Source organism: Entelurus aequoreus, linkage group LG26 (assembly GCF_033978785.1).
Source record: "Entelurus aequoreus isolate RoL-2023_Sb linkage group LG26, RoL_Eaeq_v1.1, whole genome shotgun sequence".
Taxonomy (NCBI): domain Eukaryota; kingdom Metazoa; phylum Chordata; class Actinopteri; order Syngnathiformes; family Syngnathidae; genus Entelurus; species Entelurus aequoreus.
This window is the reverse complement of record NC_084756.1, coordinates 36,679,281-36,694,718: the sequence shown is the minus strand read 5'-3', so window position 1 is coordinate 36,694,718 and position 15,438 is coordinate 36,679,281. Positions and strand designations below refer to the sequence as shown.

The 15,438-nt window shown below is 42.2% G+C and overlaps 1 protein-coding gene across 2 annotated transcripts in view; it reads right to left on the bottom strand.

Moving 5' to 3' along the window:
• Positions 1–15,438, bottom strand: part of flnbl (filamin B, like) — a 196,431-nt gene that overhangs the window by 79,346 nt on the left and 101,647 nt on the right. For both annotated transcript variants that reach the window (XM_062038188.1, XM_062038189.1), the window contains exons 16-17: positions 11,281–11,404; positions 8,070–8,230 (exon numbers count right to left, since the gene is read on the bottom strand). In XM_062038188.1, coding sequence (XP_061894172.1) covers positions 8,070–8,230; positions 11,281–11,404 — 285 coding nt within the window. The remainder of the gene's footprint in view (positions 1–8,069; positions 8,231–11,280; positions 11,405–15,438) is intronic.

Genomic DNA, 15,438 nt, shown 5'->3' with positions numbered 1-15,438 from the left:
CTTTAAGTGTGAGATCTATGTTGGAATTGCCAAATACCCTGTCCCATCGGTGTGTGGATGCAGTTGTGAAGTTGTAAATAGACTGAATCAAGTCAAAATACTTAGAGACTTCATTTCCACATCTGTCAATGCTGTTGACTCCCACCAAATTCAAAGAGTGAGCTGCACATGGAATATAGTGTATTAATGGGTTGCTTTTCTTTAAGTGAGCCTGCAACCCATTATACCTCCCTGACATGTTGCTGGCATTATCATAAGCCTGCCCCCTGCAATTTGACAGCTCTAACCCTAGATTTTCCAACACAGACATGACACAGTTAGCCAAACTTTCACCTGTATGGCTAGTAATGGGCTCAAAACCCACAAAGCGTTCAACAACACTGCCCTCTTTGCTAACAAAACGGAATATGAATGTCAATTGGTCCACATGAGATAAATCTGGGGTTGAATCCACAATGATAGAGTAGTATTTGCTTGCTTGCAGTTCATCTGCTATAGCCTGTTTGGTTTTTGCACCCATCAATTCAATGAATTCCTCACAAATGGTGGAGGACAGATATGAGGTATTACCTCGACCCATCTGCCCAAACTTTCTGATGTGATCCTTTAGAAAGGGATCAAATTCAGCCAGGACCTCCAGAATACCAAGGTAGTTCCCATTGAGAGGAGACCCTAACGATTCATTTTTACCCCTAAATGCAAGGCCCCTTTCTGCAAGGAATTTAATGACTGCAACAACTCTTTGTAACACCTGCCTCCAATAGCTGCTCTCTGCCTGAAACTGTTTGAACAGGTCTGCATCAACTGTGGCACCTTTGGCGCGGTTCAAGACTGCTTGCATGCAGGTTATGTGCTCAGCACTTCGCTCATGTTCACCAAATCTTTCTGAGTGTTTCCAATCACAATAGCCTGTCACAAAAGAATGCGTTTTTGGGGAAAACAGTTTGCATGCAAAGCAGTAAACATTACCAGTAGAGGGAGAGTACATCAGCCACTCTCTTTGTACTCGTTGTCCATTGGGCAAGTGTGAAGTAAAATGTTCATTGTTTAGGCATCGGGTTTTGCCTCCTAGCCCACTGTTCCTCACAGAAGCTGGATAATGGCTGTGACGGTTGTGAAATGATTTTGCACCTCTTTGAATAAGAACTTCCTTCATTGACTCAGTGAGGGTCTCAGCCCATTTAGCGGGATCACTAGGTAGAGTTGTCACTGTAGATGGTGTTGAAGAAAGATTCAGCTCATTTTCTATGCTGTCCAGAGGTGCAGTGACCTCACATTCATCCGAGCAACTGGCTACTGCTGAATTGGTTGAATCATAAGCATCAGAAGCATTTGGTTCAGTGTCTACACTTGTAGTGGTCTCAGGATCTTGGGAGCTACATGCTAGCTCAGGTGCATTGCTAACCTTAGCTGAATTTGCAGTAGCATTTATAGAATTGCTTTCAGCAGATGTCTTTGTACTGAAGAAGCTGGAGATATTTGGAACACTCTCAAGTAAAACTGATTCCTTTTTTTTCTTTTCTTGCTGAATTTTTTTTCTAGCTCCTCCACTTAAACGTTTATGATCCATATTTCCCTTCTTTCTTTGCACATTGGCTCTTTGCCTATCACAACAGATAAACCAACTATGTGTGTGTGTGTGTGTGTGTGTGTGAGTTTGTTTGTGTGTTTATGATCGGTGCTGCTTCCTTCAAGTGTGTGAGGTGATTTAGAAAACTAGCAACCCAGCATCAACACTCCAAAGCAGAGAATAACAGCTTACTAGCATAGACAATTGAGAGCAGAGAATCAACTGATTCGTCTGATAGACAGCAGGAGAGCAGAGTGGTCAGTGATGATCGAATCAAGAAAATGTCTAAATGGCAAGGGAACAGACTGATTTGTACTGAGGAGAAAGAGAGAGAGAGCCAATTACAGTGAAATATATTCCAAAAGAGCCAAGTGACTAGCTGAAGGCAGGGACAAATGCCTTGGAGTGACCAACAAGAGTGCAAAGTACCAAATGGCAAAATGTGGAAAGACCAACAGGCAGATCTGCTTTTACCTCTTATCTTTACAACCAAAAAGTTGCTAAATGATGTTTTCAGTCGCTAGCCAGGTATGGCCAAAAGACGCGAAATCTAGCGGCAAAGTCGGTCAATCACACTGACAGTGAAACAAATATTTTGAAAAGATAATAATTGTACACCTTTGTGCACTTTAGTCTTCTATCTAAATATTTTCACAAAGGACACCAAGGCAGCTTGCTAGCTATGATGGGAGCAACAATGTCTGATAGACAGCAGGAGAGCAGAGTGGTCAGTGATGATCCAATCAAGAAAATGTCTAAATGGCAAGGGAACAGACTGATTTGTACTGAGGAGAAAGAGAGAGCCAAGTACAGTTAAATATATTCCAGAGCCAAGTGACTAACTGAAGGCAAAGACAACAGCCAGATACCTTAGCAGAGACCAACAAGAATTCAAAGTACCTAATAGCAAGATGGCGAGACCAACACAATAAATTGTATTAGGATTTAATTTATTAACGTTAATCTTAACAGCCAAAAAGTTGCTGAATAATGTTTGTAGTCGCTAGCCAGGTATGCCCAAAACAAGAGTCGCTAAACCTAGCAGCAAAGTTGCTTAATTGCAACACACTCTAGGATTCAGGGGAATTAAGGATAATAAAGATATTAATTGTACAACTTTTTGTACTTTTTTTCTAGTTTTTTGAGTCGCCAGCCATGTATGGCCAAAAGTCGCTAATTGAATGCCAACGTTGCTTAATCGCCAACACACTGGGACTCACTGAAGGACTGACTGAATAAAAAAGATAATTAAGATAATTGTGTACTTTTCTCTTCTGATATTTTCTCTAAGGACCCCAAGCTATCTGCAAGCAGCAATAATGTCTGACAGACAGGAGAGCAGAGTGGTCAGTGATGAATGGCAAGGGAACAGGCTGATTTGTACTGAGGAGAAAGAGAGAGAGAGAGCCAATTACAGTGAAATATATTCCAAAAGAGCCAAGTGACTAGCTGAAGGCAGGGACAAATGCCTTGGAGTGACCAAGAAGAGTGCAAAGTACCAAATGGCAAAATGTGGGAAGACCAACAGGAAGATCTGCTTTTACCACTTATCTTCACAACCAAAAAGTCGCTAAATGATGTTTTTAGTCGCTAGCCAGGTATGGCCAAAAGACGCGAAATCTAGCGGCAAAGTCGGTCAATCACACAGTGAAACAAATAATTTTAAAAAGATAGTAATCGTACAATGTCTTGTACTTTTGTCTTCTTTCTTAATATTTCTCAAAGGACACCAAAATGTCGCTATCTGCAGGCAGCTTGCTAGCTATGATGGCAGCAACAATGTACCTTAGAGTGACTGACCAACAAGAGCTCAAAGTACCTAATGGCAAAATGTGGAGAGACAGACACAATAAATTGCATTAAGATGAAGAGAACTGTTGCTATTATTAATCTTAACATCAACCAGAAAGTCGCTAAATGTCACCAGCCAGGTATGGCCAAAAGTCGCTTAATTGGCCACACACAGTAACAGAGAAACTAACAAAAAAAAGATCATAAAGATAATAGTTGTACAACTGTGTGTACTTTTGTCTTCTTTCTAAATATTTTCCCAAAGGACACCAAAATGTTGCTATCTGCAGGCGGGAGCGTGCCTATGTTCCCCGGGTCCTATGTTCCCCGGGTCCTATGTTCCCCGGTTGTTCCTGGGTCTTTGTATGCGACCGGGGAACTTAGGACCCTTTTTCTAAAAAAGGGTCCTATGTTCCCTGCATTGTATCTGGCGAAATTGCGAAATTGTGCCCTGACCAAAACCATCCCTAAACCTAACCTGTCACAGGGCGTTGTGGAGCACTTTTTTTTGGCGAAATTGTGCCCTGACCAAAACCATCCCTAAACCTAACCTGTCACAGGGCGTGCGGCAGCAGATAGAGCAACTCAAACGCGAACTTCCTTCCTTCGACAACTTAAACGCGTCTCTGTCATGAGTGTCTGCGTGCGTCTTACTTAGTCGCGCATTGGAAGCAGCGGGGAACATAGAACCCTTTTCTGGAAAAAGTGTTGTACGTTCCCCGCAGCGGGGAACATACAACACTTTTTTTTAAAAAGGGTCCTTAGTTCCCCGGTAGAGGGGAACATAGGACCCGGGTAACATAGGGACGGGGAACATAGGGATGACCCGCTGCAGGCAGCTTGCTAGCTATGATGGCAGCAACGATGTCTGCCAGACAGGAGAGAGTGGTCAGTGACGATCGAATCGAGAAAATGACAAAATGGGTCAAAGACCAAAAAGTTATTAACTGACAGCAGTGACAAATGTCAGACTGTAAACTTTCTCGAAAGAAAAGGACAAAATGGGAAGATGCTGATAATAACAGCAAAATGGAAAATATAAGAATTTCCAAGTAATGCTCAACTCAAGTGTGTGTGTGTGTGTGTGTGTGCGCGCGTTAAACTTCTTGTTGAATGATTTCAAATTATCTCTGAGTCTGAACTGAGGGAAAGGAAACCAAATTTTGAGCAGTCTCTCACGAGTTCAAAATACCAAATGAGGAGATTCTAAAAGAACAGACCGGTTTATGAAAGACTTGATGGGGGAGGGGCACAGCTAAGAATACTTGAGTGAGATTCTGTGATCCAAATTCGAGATAGAGCTTTTTGATAATGATAATTTGTCAGAGTAAGGTTGTGTAATCAAAATTTGAGAATGAGCTTTGTCAATCAATCAAGAATATTTGCATTAAGTTCTGTGATCAAAATTCAGAAACAACCTTTAATAATTGATAAAGAATATGTGAGTGAGGTTGTGTGATCCATCCAATTTGAGAATTAGCTTTGATAATAATGATTGAGAGCCTCTGGCCCTCTGTGGATCATGGCCGCGGGGCCAATTTTGCCTGGCCCCTTGGGGCCTCTGTGGGTCGTGGCCGCGGGGCCAAGTTGGCCTGGCCCCTTGGGGCCTCTGACCCTCTATGGATCGGGGCCAAGTTGGCCTGACCCCTCGGGGCCTCTGGCCCTCTATGGATCATGGCCGCGGGGCCAAGTTGGCCTGACCCCTTAGGACCTCAGGCCCTCTGTGGGTCGCGGCCGCAGGGCCAAGTTGACCTGGCCCCTTGGGGCCTCTTACCCTCTATGGATCGTGGCCGCGGGGCCAAGTTGACCTGGCCCCTTGGGGCCTATGGCCTTCTGTGGCTCGCGGCCGCGGGGCCAAGTTGGCCTGGCCCTTTGGGGCCTCTGGCCTTCTGTGGGTCGTGGCCGCGGGGCCAAGTTGGCCTGGCCCCTTGGGGCCTCTGACCGTCTATGGATCGTGGCCGCGGGGCCAAGTTGACCTGGCCCCCTGGGGCCTCTGACCCTCTATGGATCGTGGCCGCGGGGCCAAGTTGGCCTGGCCCCTTGGGGCCTCTGACCGTCTATGGATCATGGCCGCGGGGCCATGTTGGCCTGGCCCCTTGGGGCCTCTGGCCCTCTGTGGGTCGCGGCCGCGGGGCCAAGTTGACCTGGCCCCTTGGGGCCTCTTACCCTCTATGGATCATGGCCGCGGGGCCAAGTTGGCCTGGCCCCTTGGGGCTTAAGATTATTATTTTTGCAAAAGTAGTTATGCTTGGGTCGCGGCCGCGGGGCCAAGTTGGCCTGGCCCCTTGGGGCCTCTGGCCCCCTGGGCCTGGGCCCGGTAGGCCCGGTCATTAATCCACCTATGGCTCCAGTACTCTGGAATGTTCTACCGGTAACAGTTAGAGATGCTACCTCAGTAGAAGCATTTAAGTCCCATCTTAAAACTCATTTGTATACTCTAGCCTTTAAATAGACCCCCTTTTTAGACTAGTTGATCTGCCGTTTATTTTCTTTTCTCCTCTGCACAGGTTCGGTGGCCATGGATGAAGTGCTGGCTGTCCAGAGTCGGGACCCGGGGTGGACCGCTCGCCTGTGCATCGGTTGGGGACATCTCTGCGCTGCTGACCAGTCTCCGCTCGAGATGGTCTCCTGCTGGCCCCACTATGGACTGGACTCTCACTATTATGTTAGATCCACTATGGACTGGACTCTCACTATTATGTTAGATCCACTATGGACTGGACTCTCACACTATTATGTTAGATCCACTATGGACTGGACTTTCACTATTATGTTAGATCCACTATGAACTGGACTTTCACACTATTATGTTAAATCCACTATGAACTGGACTTTCACAATATTATGTTAGATCCACTATGGACTGGACTCTCACACTATTATGTTAGATCCACTATGGACTGGACTCTCACTATTATGTTGGATCCACTATAGACTGGACTCTCACTATGTTAGATCCACTATGGACTGGACTCTCACTATTATGTTAGATCCACTATGGACTGGACTCTCACAATATTATGTTAGATCCACTATGGACTGGACTCTCACAATATTATGTTAGATCCACTATGGACTGGACTTTCACACTATTATGTTAGATCCACTATGGACTGGACTCTCACACTATTATGTTAGATCTACTATGGACTGGACTCTCACACTATTATGTTAGATCCACTATGGACTGGACTCTCACACTATTATGTTAGATCTACTATGGACTGGACTCTCACACTATTATGTTAGATCCACTATGGACTGGACTTTCACAATATTATGTCAGACCCACTCGACGTCCATTGCATCTGGTCTCCCCTAGAGGGGGGCCCACATATGCATCCTCTCCAAGGTTTCTCAGTCATTCACATCGACGTCCCATTGGGGTTGTGAGTTTTCCTTGCCCTTATGTGGGCTCTGTACCGAGGATGTCGTTGTGGCTTGTGCAGCCCTTTGAGACACTTGTGACTTAGGGCTATATAAATAAACATAAATTGCATTGATTGAAGGTCTTTTTGAATACGATGCCACAAGCTTGGCACACCTATCTTTAGGTAGTTTCAACCATTCCTCTTTGCAGCACCTCTCAAGCTCCCTCAGGTTGGATGGGAAGCGTAGGCTTTCCTCCAGGATGTCTCCGTACAGTGCTGCATTCATCTTTCCCTCTATCATGACTATGAAAACCATCCCCACAGCGTGATGCTGCCACCACCATGCTTCACTGTAGGGGTGGTATTGGCCGGGTTCCTCCAAACATGACGCCTGGCATTCACGCCAAAGACTTCAACCTTTGTCTCATCAGACCAGAGAATTTAGCTTCTCATGGTCTGAGAGTCTTTTAGGTGCATTCTGGCAAACTTTTTACTAAGAAAAGGCTTTGGTGGATTCCCGCAGAGATGGTTGTCCTTCTGGAAGGTTCTCCTGTCTCCACAGAGGAATGCTGTAGCTCTTGACAGAGTGACCATGGTCTTGGTCACCTCCCTGACTAGACTAAGATGAATGCAGCGATGTACAGAGACATCCAGCATGAAAACCGACGCTTCCCATCCAACCTGATGGAGGTGCAAAGAGGAACGGCCCAAAGATAGGTGTGCCAAGTTTGTGGCACCGTATTCAAAATAATAATAATAATAATAATAATAATGGATTTTATTTGTAAAAGCACTTTATATTGAGCAAACAACCTCAAAGTGCTACAGTGTATTAAAAAATAAAAAGATAATATAAATTAATTAATAGCTAGAACTTTTTTTTTTTTTAAAGAAGGGTTTTTAAGCCTTTTTTAAAAGCATCCAGTCTGTGGTGCCCTCAGGTGGTCAGGGAGAGCGTTCCACAGACTGGGAGCAGCGGAGCTTTGTCCTCGGAGGTTGGAGGAGGTTAGCCTGTCCGGAGCGGAGGTGTGGTGTGGAGGATTTGGGGGTGAGCGGTTCTTTGAGGTAGAGGGGGGCATTTCCATGGAGGCACTGGTGGGTTAGTAGGGAGACTTAAGAGACAAAAAGACTTAATTGCTGCCAAAGGTGCATCAACAAAATATTTGGCAAAGGCTGTGAATACTTATGTACTTGTGCTTTTTAATAAATTAGCAAAATAAAAAATAAAAACATTTCCACATTTTAAATTATAGGGTATTGTGTGTAGAATTTTGAGGGCAAAAGTGGATTTGTTCCAGTTTGTAGACTATGGCGGTGTAGAAGTGTGTTGCCAGAACCTTGTCGGTGAAGAGGACTTTAATGGTGAGCTTCCCCGCAGCCGGCGGGATGTACTTGACGGTGAAGGTGTCGTTGGCGTTGGGAATGATGTCAAAGTCCACGTCCGCCTCTCTGTCGCCCACCATGTTGGCGTCGCACTTGATGCCCACGCTGACGTCACCTGAGCACAAGAACAACCTTTCACATTTTCCTGGCCTTTAAAAAAACAGTGGTGGGACTCCATCCATCCATCCATTTTCTACCGATTGTCCCATTTGAAGGCGGGGTACACCCTGGACAAGTCGCCACCTCGTCACAGGGCCAACACAGATAGACAGACAACATTCGCACACACATTCACACACTAAGACCAATTTAGTGTTGCCAATCAACCTAACCCCAGGTGCATGTCTTTGGAGGTGGGAGGGGCCTATCCCCAGGTGCATGTCTTTGGAGGTGGGAGGGGCCTATCCCCAGGTGCATGTCTTTGGAGGTGGGAGGGGCCTATCCCCAGGTGCATGTCTTTGGAGGTGGGAGGAAGCTGCAGTACCCGGAGGGAACCCACGCAGTCACGGGGGAGAACATGCAAACTCCTCACAGAAAGATCCCGAGCCCGGGATTGAACTCAGGACTACTCAGGACCTTCGTAGTGTGAGGCACGTGCACTAACCCCTGTGCCACCGTGCTGCCACATCCCACAGGTGAACAGGCTAATTGGGAACAGGTGGGTGCCATGATTGGGTATAAAAGCAGCTTCCACAAAACAAGGACGGGGCGAGGGTCGCCACTTTGTCAACAAATGCCTGAGCAAGTTGTGTAAGAACAACATTTCTCAACCAGCTATTGCAAGGAATTTAGGGATTTCACCATCTACGCTCCGTAATATCATCAAAATGTTCAGAAAATCTGAAGAAATCACTGCACGTAAGCGGCAAGGCCGAAAACCAACATTGAATGTCCGTGACCTTCGATCCCCCTGGCCGTACTGCATCAAAAAGCGACATCAGTGTGTAAAGGATATCACCACATGGGCTCAGGAACACTTCGGAAACCCACTGTCAGTAACTACAGTTGGTCGCTACATCTGTAAGTGCAAGTTAAAACTCTACTATCCAAAGCCAAAGCCATTTATAAACAACGCCCAGAAACGCCGCTGGCTTCGCTGGGCCCGAGCTCATCTAAAATGGATTGATGCAAAGTGGAAAAGTGTTCTGTGGTCTGACGAGTCCACATTTCAAATTGTTTTTGGAAACTGTGGACGTCGTGTCATCCGGACCAAAGAGGAAAAGAAACATCCGGATTGTTCTAGGCGCAAAGTGTAAAAGCCAGCATCTGTGATGGTATGGGGGTGTATTAGTGCCCAAGGCATGGGTAATGTTGCGTTGACCAGCATTCCTCCAATGGGGAATTCAAATTGCTAGTCTCTCCCAGATTGTTTTTATGGCACATAAGCTGATGTTTATATTCAATCAACAGGCAGTAATTGGTATTTTGTGGTTTATTCTCCAAGCTTAGAGGACAAACGTGAGACCAATCTAGCACACCAGCGTTCCCCAGCCCGGTCCAGATCGGTCTAGCTCGGTCTCCCCTCAAACCCCCGGAAGTCCCGTGATCTTCCCTCTGTCCCTCGCCCCCACTCCCTTTGTTTAGACTACTCTGAGTTATCTCCACTCTGACACATTCCAATCTAGAAGGCCAACACCTTACTATGAGACTCAAAAGAAGGAAGAATACTAGCTATTCTTTATATGACTATAGGAGTTTAGAAAGAAGTAACACTTAAATATGGATATGATTCTGATCTGCTTCCAACAGTAACTTACAACTGAAAGGTACATACAGGTTTTGGAGCAAAATGTTGCCATCCAAGCAATGATATCGTGGACGCCCCTGCTTATTTCAGCAAAACAACGCCCAGCCACGTGTTACAACAACGTGGCTTCGTAGTAAAAGAGTGCGGGTACTAGACTGGCCTGCCTGTAGTCCAGACCTGTCTCCCATTGAAAATGTGAAGGCTAAAATATGAGAAGGGAGACTGTTGAACAACTTAAGCTGTTCATCAAGCAAGAATGGGAAAGAATTCCACTTCAAAAATGTGTCTCCTCAGTTCCCAAACCTTTACTGAGTGTTGTTAAAAGGAAATGCCATGTAACACAGTGGTGAACATGCCCCTGTGACAACTTTTTTGCAAAATGAAGCTTCTCAGTGTGAACATGAAATACCGTATTTCCTTGAATAGCCGCAGGGGCGCTAATTAATTTAAAACCTCTTCTCACTCCTGCGCTTACCAAAAGCATGCGGGATGGGCAAGCATGCGCTAATTATTTTGAAAACCTCTTCTCACTCCGGCGCTTACTTTATCATGAAAAGCACATTTAATAAATTATTATGGTCTGACCTTTACTTTTAAATGATGTCCATGTGCAGCTGCTTCTGATCAAAGGCAGTCTTCCTTATCTTTCTTCAGTTTTAAAAGTCTCTGGAGATATTCCTTTAATTATTACCTCCTGCTTCGATTGAAAGTCCAGTTTAGAAAACTGTTTTATTTTAGATATGTAATCCTCCAGGACAAATTTCGCCACATCTATTATACTTTAATCTTAATTAATTTAATGTTAAAAGTGCAAGCAAACGATCGCTGCTCATGCTTGCTGCTTGTCTTCTGCAGTACTGGTAGTCGCAAGAAGGATCACTAGCGCCCTCTACCACCAGGAGGCGGGAGTCATTTAATGACTCATATTTGACCCGGCGGAAGTGCCAAGCATGCGCTAATTATTTTGCGAAACGAGTTTGACCCGGCTGTAATTCTAGGCAGGCGAATACTATATTCCCGGCGGCAATTCAAGGAAATACGGTATCTTGTCTTTGCAGTCTATTCAATTGAATATAAGTTGAAAAGGATTTGCAAATTGATGTATTCTGGGTTTTTTTATGAATTACACAACTTCACTGGTTTTGGGTTTTGTAAATGAATTTTTCAGCACATTCACAATGTTGACATCTATAGTTATAGTTTGATATATGGGGAAAAAACGCTACTAGTAAACGGCGCCTCCAACAACAACAACAAACATGGCGGTAGACACGAAGTTAAATCATGAAAAGAAGTCACATGACGGAATACAAGCCATTAGGCAAAAATAGCCAATACATATCATTAAATCCAGATGTATCGACTATTTTAAGCTTGTAAAAGGGTGAAGGAAGCATAGAAAAACAAGACAAGGTTACCATCTCCAGCTCCGGAGCAGTCCACTGTGAAGTGTGTGGGCTCGTTGGCTTTGGGGCCCATGGTCTCCACGCCGGGGCCCGACACCTTGACCAAGCTGGGGTGGCTGCCTTTGCCTACGTTGACCTGCAACCACAAGCAGCGCAGCTCTTTAATCCCCACTGACCATTGTCCGTGCAACGTGTGCCTCCTTCTCACGTCACACACCTTTAAAGTTCTTTGGGTGAAAACAAAGGTGTGACGTTAGTAAAGGAAGTCAAACACAATACTCAAAATGTAAACATGGAGACGAGACCAAAGCAAGTTAGTAAAGGAAGTCAAACATAATACTCAAAATTAGAGATGTCCGATAATATCGGCCGGCCGATATTATCGGCCGATAAATGCGTTAAAATGTAATATCGGAAATTATCGGTATCGTTTTTTTTATTACCAGTATCGTTGTTTTTTTTTTTATTAAATCCACATAAAAAACACAAGATACACTTACAATTAGTGCACCAAACCAAAAAACCTCCCTCCCCCATTTACACTCATTCACACAAAAGGGTTGTTTCTTTCTGTTATTAATATTCTGCTTCCTACATTATATATCAATACATATCAATACAGTCTGCAAGGGATACAGTCCGTAAGCACACATGATTGTGCGTGCTGCTGGTCCACTAATAGTACTAACCTTTAACACTTAATTTTACTCATTTTCATTAATTACTAGTTTCTATATAACTGTTTTTATATTGTTTTACTTTCTTTTTTATTCAAGAAAATGTTTTTAATTTATTTATCTTATTTTATTATATTAATTTTAAAAAAAAAAGGACCTTATCTTCACCATACCTGGTTGTCCAAATTAGGCATAATAATGTGTTAATTCTACGACTGTATATATCAGTATCGGTATCGGTTGATATCGGTATCGGTAATTAAAGAGTTGGACAATATCGGAATATTGGCAAAAAGCCATTATCGGACATCCCTACTCAAAATGTAAACATGGAGACGAGACCAAAGCAAACACAAAACACACCTTGAAGAAATGTCAGAATTTATTTGAAATCACATTTTTGGGAAATGTATAATGGCTTTCAAAATAAACTTACATCAAATCTTTGATTAGGAGTTACTTTTGCTGAATGACGACCAACAAAATAAATCTTCACAGCCATTAAAGTCACAAAGTAATCACAAAAAAAAAGAGATGTTTATTTGTACTATGGCTTTCAAAATAAAACTTACGTCAAATTCAGTGTATCATTAACAAAATAAGTCTTCACAGCCATTAAATTCACAATGTAATCACAAAAAAAAAGTTGAAATGTTTTATTTGTATTGTACTATGGATTTCAAAATAAACTTGCTTCAAATTCAGTATTCAGTACAAAATAAATCTTCACAGCCATTAAAGTCATGTAATTAGAAAAAAAAGTTGTATTTGCACTATGGCTTTCAAAATAAACTTGTCAAATCTTTGATTAGGAGTCATTTTTGCTGAATGACAACCAACAAAATAAATCTTCACAGCCATTCAAGTCACAATGTAATCACAAAAAAAGTTGATTTGTATTATGGCTTTCAAAATAAACTTACGTTAAATTCAGTAATTAACAAAATAAATCTTCACAACTATTAAAGTCAAAAAGTAATCACCAAAAAAAATTGAAATGTTTTATTTGTACTATGGCTTTCAAAATAAACTTACATCAAATTCAGTACATCATTAACAAAATAAGTCTTCACAGCCATTAAATTCACAATGTAATCACAAAAAAAAGTTGAACTTTATTATTTGTATTGTACTATGGATTTCAAAATAAACTTGCATCAAATTCAGTACTTAATTAACAAAATAAATTATCACAGCCATTATGGTCATGATGTAAATTACAAAAAAAAAGTTTAAAAGTATTTGTAGTATGGCTTTCAAAATAAACTTACGTCAAATTCAGTACTTAATTAACAAAATAAATCTTCACAACCATTTAAATCACAATGTTTTTAATTACAAAAAAAGTTGAAATGTTTTATTTGCAGTATGGCTTTCAAAATAAACTTGCGTCAAATTCAATACAGTTGATTAGGAGTTACTTTTGCTAACAATTAACAAAATAAATCTTCACAGCCATTAAAGTCAAAATGTAATCACAAAAAAAAGTTGAAATGTTTTATTTGTACTATGGCTTTCAAAATAAACTTATGTCAAATTCAGTATTTAATTAACAAAGTAAATCTTCACAGCCATTAAAGTCACAATGTAATCACGAAAAAAATGAATGTTTTATTTGTAGTATGGATTTCAAAATAAACTTACGTCAAATTCAGTACTTAATTAACAAAATAAATCTTCACAGCCATTAGAGTCATAATGTAATCACAAAAAAAAGGTAAAATGTTTATTTGTACTATGGATTTCAAAATAAACAAGTCAAATTCAGTACAGTTGATTAGGAGTTACTTTTGCTAACAATTAACAAAATAAATTAAAGTCACAATGTAATCACAAAAAAAAGTTGAAATGTTTTATTTGTAGTATGGATTTCAAATTAAAATTAAGTTAAATTCAGTACTTAATTAACAAAATAAATGTTCAGCCATTAGAGTCACAATGTAATCACAAAAAAAAGTTGAAATGTTTTAACCGGTGCCAAGCTAACACATAAGCTGTGTCTTTCATCAATCAATTTAAATATCAAGCCCAAAAAGAAAAAAATATCTTCACACTCACAAAATAAGAAAATGAACAAATGGATATTCAAAATCCAATCAAAAAAGGTGCAACATGCAAACTACAATCAGCTGGATGCAGGGATTCTCAAACTGTGGTACGCATAACTTAAGTAAGTGGGCTCCATCTAGTGGTATGCCACAGAATCACTTAATTAAATACACAGTGTTACTGTTCGAACATTGTAATGTTATAGTGGCCAAAAATATTAAATACTGTTAAATAAAACATCTACCTTGTTTTTTTATGAATTCTTAGGCCGACTATGCTACTGCATTTTATGCTCATTATGGTGGTACTTGGAGAGCGGGTGTTTTCTGAGGTGGTACTTGGAGAGCGGGTATTTTCTGAGGTGGTACTTGGAGAGCGGGTATTTTCTGAGGTGGTACTTGGAGAGCGGGTATTTTGTGAGGTGGTACTTGGAGAGCAGGTATTTTCTGAGGTGGTACTTGGTGGAAAAAAGTTTGACAACCACCGATGGAGCAGATAAAAAGTTACACGAGTGGCACGGAAGTCAACGCGAGGTCACGGACTTTGGCGAGGGATCAGCGCTAGACATGTCCGATAATGGCTTCTTTGCCGATATCCCGATATTCTCCAACTCTTAATTACCGATTCTGATATCAACCGATACATACAGTCGTGGAATCAACACATTATTATGCCTAATTTTGTTGTGATGATAACAAGGTTTTCCAAAATAAATCAACTTAAGTTATGGGGAAAAATGCCAACATGGCACTGCCATATTTATTATTGACGTCACAAAGTGCATTATTTTTTTTTAACATGCCTCAAAACAGCAGCTTGGAATTTGGGACATGCTCTCCCTGAGAGAGCATGAGGAGGTTGCGGTGGGCGGGATTGGGGGGAGGTTGGGGTGGGGGTTGGGGGGTGTAGGGGGTAGCGGGGGTGTGTATTGTAGCGTCCCGGAAGAGTTAGTGCTGCAAGGGATTCTGGGTATTTGTTCTGTTGTGTTACGGTGCGGATGTTCTCCCGAAATGTGTTTTGTCATTCTCGTTTGGTGTGGGTTCACAGTGTGGCGCATATTTGTAACAGTGTTAAAGTTGTTTATACGGTCACCCTCAGTGTGACCTGTATGGCTGTTGACCAAGTATGCCTTGCATTCACTTGTGTGTGTGAAAAGCCGGTAGATATTATGTGACTGGGCCGGCACGCAAAGGCAGTGCCTTTAAGGTTTATCGGCGCTCTGTACTTTTCCCTACGTCCGTGTACCACTCCGTACAGCGGCGTTTTAAACAGTCATGAATTTTACTTTTTGAAACAGATACCGATAATTTCCGATATTACATTTTAAAGCATTTATCGGCCGATAATATCGGCAGTCCGATATTATGGGACATCTCTAATCAGAGCATCAGACAGGTAGTTACAGTATGACAGATATTATTTACATAACAATGTCCTCTGCTCC